Raw genomic sequence first — 5,032 nt, 5'->3', positions numbered from 1 at the left:
CAGGTCTTCCAGCTTGGATGCTTTCCTGCAGTCCATTTTTCCAGTTCACTTTGCCAGATATCCCCAACATTCACCTGGTACTGCTTCATACAGTGCATTCAATGTATAAAGCTGCTTTGATAGGTTTTAGCCACTAGAGGCAGAGGAACTCCAGAACAAGCTGACAAACAAACAGCCCCGAAACATTATCATATTATCAAGTCCTTACTTAGCTCTTTTTATGACTCAACCAAATCAGTGTTTTGTTGCTGCTTGGGGCTTCCATTGCATTTTGATTGATTGATACATTTATTTCGAACAAGTAAAATAAATAATTACAAAACAAAACAAATTTTGCAGTGCATAGTTATGTAAGAGAAATCAAAACAAAAAATGACATTTACAACAACAGCATTAGCAACATAAACAGTGCCACATCTAGTGTTCGAAAAGGAGTGAGAAGTATAATTTATTTAATCTCACCCTCTTGTCCCTAAATGATTTATTTATAATCTATAATCTGCAATAATTATCATTTGTATGCATTATTATTGATATTATTAGTATTATTAATCTGCTTGCATTGTTAGCAAGCATTATTTTTAACCCAAGTGAGGAGCAGCACAGCTCCAGCGTACAGCTTTCCTTATCCTTACCTTATTCCTTATATCAACAGTATGAGATAATGCTCTCCGTATTAACGTTAGTTGGTCATTTGCTCCTAAGCAAAACCTTAAATCCTGGGGAGAGTCCTGAGAAGATCTCTGTCCGTCAGTAAGACGTTTCTTGCCTATGGAGACGACGAGACACCGTCTGTCTAGATCACGTTAGCTAGTGAAAACATCACTTTTTTAATATACTTCTAGCAAACAGCGAACATGTTTAGGAGAATTCAGCAGTTTTATATAGTAAAAAGTCCTATTTGTTTTCAATGGCTTCCATGTCATGTCATTCAATGCATACTTTTATACTAACCAGGGCAAGTAGGACACGCCTATTTTTATTGGATTTTATTCTAATCTTTTATTTAATAGGAACATTTTAATGATTCAGCTTTTTTGGATCCACATGACATGTTTTACTAATAATTCAATGACACTTTTTAATGAATTCATATACAATGAATAAGAGTATTATTATATTCTGTTAAGTGTGTTGTCAAACTGTTGAGTAGGCTGGTTTTCATAAAACACACAAACATTGAAATATTATAAATAGAAACAAATATATATAAAACAAAAAAAAAAATATATATTTATATATAACAAAGCATTACTCATTTTCTTTTCTCTAGCATAAGGAGGAGATCACTGCAAAACTCTGCATCTGAAACTTGAAACCAGACTTGCAGTAACACGAGGGCCTAACCAGTTCCCCAGAAATGAAACTTAGCCTTTGCAGCTTAATGCACTCACTCCCTCCACCTGCAGGTCTTCAGTGTAACATTATCAGACTCGACCTGTCAATGACTTGCAAATTCAGACCAAGCTGCCAAGTCATACAGTGTGTGCACCAATATACTTATCTAATCGTCTGTTTCTGTTTCCATATCACTTTCGCTTCTGGGACGTAAGCACACTTAGGTTTCAGTTTCCAGCTGGGATAAATTGGCTACACGTCGCCTCTGTTCAGTTAAAGAAGAAGAAGGAGAAGAAGAAGAAGTGAAGACATGGCTCCAACACTGGTGAGTCTCCTGCTGCTGAGCCCTGCTGTCACTCATGACTCAGACTAGATGTAATGCTGCTTTACATTATATTTGTACACTGGCAACAGTTTTAAATACTTAAGGTATATATATTTGATGTGTTTAGTACTCCTCAATAACAACGCATAATTAGTTTATTTGAAATGTCTTTCCGTAAAGCAATCTGTTACCATTTAAGTGAAAATATATGGCAACATTCAGGTAACATTAAACAAAGAAATTAAGAATATCTAACATAGAAAACTAGAAAAAATGTGCATAATGCATAAGTTGTGCATATCATTAGTGTTTGTTCATTGTCATGTGTTTCTGCAGGGACTACAGATAAGAACGACCAAATAGCTAAATCCTATCTTTTCTTTTGGAGATTAATGTTTTTTGACACGCGATTCTCAAAAATAAACCAAATAATAAATAACATTTTCCAACTTACTGAAAGTATCTACCAGTGTTGACTATGCACATACCCTCTTTCCAAACATGTGCCTATCTGCGTGTTACTTTGCCCTGCTTGTTTAATGATCCATGCCCTGATACATTTATTGATTTAGTATAATGTCAGACAAGAACAAAGGAAATACTCATTTCATGAAAGAAGGTCATAATTTAAGAAGCTCTGCAGTTTAAAACCATTGTTTTTCACTGAAACACCATTTTATTTACATCTATGTTAACTAGATTGCAGTCTTCTTCCCTGCTGTTCTTACTTCAGTGCTCATGAACCCTAACCCGAGGGTAGCTTTAAGAACTGATCAAAACTGACTTTATGTCAAGTTTGTTATTTTTGTAAATTAATGTTTTTTAACCATTTTAGTTTGACCAAGGTCCTAAGCCAGGGGACCTTATCAAGATCTTCCGTGGAACATACGAGCACTGGGCTGTCTACATCGGTGGAAATGAAGTTGTTCATTTGATTCCCCCAAGTGGTAAAGTGTTGTATTTACTGTATTAATCTTGGATACACTATCTAAAACCTTATCTGCCACTTACCATAATGGCAGAGAATGTTAGCCAATTAGTCACATGTATAATATTATAGAATACAATGACCATTGATACTTACAATCTTTTTCTCTGTGTGTATTCAATTTCTTCTCTAACCCACTTTATTCTTACTTCAGTTCTGTTTGTGTCTTTTGTTTAACTCCCAGGTGATGATTCAAACCCTTTTAACAGCCTGATGGTGCTCCTGGACAGCAACAAGGCTGAGGTGAGGTGCCAGAAGCTCTGGGAAGTGGTCGGCCCCCATCGTTATGCAATCAACAACTTCCTAGATTACAAGTATGAACCTCGGCAGCGTGACATCATTGTGAGAGAGGCGTGTAGGATGGTGGGTCAGGAGCTTCCGTACTCCCTCACCAGTCACAACTGTGAGCACTTTGTCACGGAGCTACGATACGGCATTTCACAGTCGAGACAGGTGAGGATTTTGTAGATGTTATACTACTTTTTCCAGTACTAAATATCATGCAAACTCTGCTTCTTTTACCATACAGAGCCATGAGTAAATTAGAAACGTTCTGGTTTTAATTGAATAGTTAAATGTTTCCAGCAATATTTGTTTGACCCTCAGACCACCATTCATTGGTGTTTTGCAGGTTAACAGAGCTGCTGCGATTGGAGGTGCAGCTGTAGTGGGTGTGGGCATTCTGGCTGCAGGGGCCATTCTGCTTTCCGCCTTGTTTAAGGATCAAGAAGAAGAAGAAGAAGAAGAAGAAGAAGAATAAAGGAGACATCGTAACTGAGACAGAAAGATGAAAGAAAAGATATTGCCAGTGTTTCAGTCAATTCACCTGGCAGTAATGATTATTTAAATTCTGGAATGAACTATTGCACCTGTACAAAATAAATGTTTCCTACTGTAATGTCAAAATGTGGGATAAGATGTAATGGGTAAATCCATGGCTGTTAAAACTTTAAGTTTTATATTGATGTTGGTATAGATTCACTTCATGGTTGTTTATTTATGCCTGAAATGTATATTACAATGAATAACTTGCCATGAGTTCATTTTTTTAGGATTAAATAAAGAAAAGTGACAAGTGAAGTAATCTTATGTTAAGACTCAATCTTGAACTTATTTACTGTATTATTATTTGTTTGTGTTTTGGATCAATTATTTTTATTTATTTATAAATAAATGGAAATCATTAAAGTGAACTGAGAAATATTTTTTACTTTCGATCTTTTTTTATTTTAATGTCCTGTTCTGTGTGCAAATCTGTACTTAATGTGTACATTTTTGTTGTAAATCTTCTAGATTAAGAATAATCACCAACATTACAGGCAAACATGATTGTATAATCATATCAATCATAATGGTTAAATACACTTTGAACTTTGATTGAGGTACTAAGTGCAAATAATGGGCAGAGAGGGCAGAGGTCATGATGTTGAAAAGGCAGACAGGAGAACACGTAGTATTTGTTATCTTTGCGGCCTAGTTATGAGCTTAAAAGGGACTTTAACCCCCGTCGCATCTGTTCTTACTTTGTGCTGCATCACAATCTACCACTGTTCACCATGTGTTACAGCCGTTGCAGGTGGGGAAGAGCAGATTCACACAAGACCATGTCATCTACATACTGTGTGTGCACACTCTTGTTCTTCTGTCTTTGTGAGGACCAATTAGACACATAGACCATGAGAGTGAGGACCTTTTGGAAAGTAACTATATTTGAGAAAGTAGGGGCACTTGAAAGGGAAAGTCTTCATAATCAAAGTTATACTTATGTTAGGGTTTAGAATCAGAAAAGTGTTTACATTGACGGTTCCCAAAAGTACAAAAAAGTGTTTTAAAGTGTTTATGTGTGTGTGTGCATTTGCAGCTGATTTGTGGGTTTGTGATGAATGTCACACAAACACATGTAGGTTAAAGAATGTAATAGTTTTGACCATTATTATGGACTCACCGTCATTTTTTCATGTAGCTTAGAAGCAGATAAAGTAAGACATTATTGCATATTTTAAGTAAGGTATCCTGTGGAAATATATGAATTGAAACACATTTTACGACAGCGTTGAAATCTCACACCATTGCAGGAGAGCAGGAATCACATCATGAACAAGCAGGTGGTAGAACTGTCACATCTGATATCAACGCGTAGGTAGAGGAGGAAACAGAAACTTGGAACACTTCGCATTGGAAATACATCTGGGATAGTGTCCTAAATAGCTGCCAGCCAACACTGGAAATCACTTTCTTGCCAATTCCAGCATATAACCACCAAGCAGCACATGTTCCACTAGCAGCTGTGATTCTTAGGTATAGGGGGTGAAGTTAAAGCCGGAACTTGAATAAAAGTAAATGGTTAATCAGTTTTACTTTACTTTAAATTTGATCTTTTT

General features: G+C 36.2%; 1 protein-coding gene across 2 annotated transcripts; it reads left to right on the top strand.

Moving 5' to 3' along the window:
* Positions 1-732: 732 nt before the first annotated feature.
* LOC117558897 (phospholipase A and acyltransferase 4-like) lies at positions 733-3,731 on the top strand. 2 transcript variants are annotated; one of them, XM_034235401.1, is made up of 5 exons: positions 733-749; positions 1,563-1,663; positions 2,499-2,610; positions 2,836-3,104; positions 3,283-3,731. In XM_034235401.1, the coding sequence occupies exons 2-5, from the start codon at positions 1,649-1,651 to the stop codon at positions 3,409-3,411; spliced, it is 525 nt and encodes a 174-aa protein (XP_034091292.1). In that variant the 5' UTR covers positions 733-749; positions 1,563-1,648; the 3' UTR covers positions 3,412-3,731. The 2 variants fall into 2 exon arrangements, with proteins under 2 accessions (XP_034091292.1, XP_034091290.1); XM_034235399.1 differs by lacking the exon at positions 733-749 and having other exon boundaries at positions 1,406-1,663.
* The last annotated feature ends 1,301 nt before the right edge of the window (positions 3,732-5,032 follow it).

The sequence above is a fragment of the Gymnodraco acuticeps genome, unplaced genomic scaffold (genome assembly GCF_902827175.1).
Source record: "Gymnodraco acuticeps unplaced genomic scaffold, fGymAcu1.1, whole genome shotgun sequence".
NCBI classification, from domain to species: domain Eukaryota; kingdom Metazoa; phylum Chordata; class Actinopteri; order Perciformes; family Bathydraconidae; genus Gymnodraco; species Gymnodraco acuticeps.
This window is presented reverse-complemented; position numbering and strand designations above follow the sequence as displayed.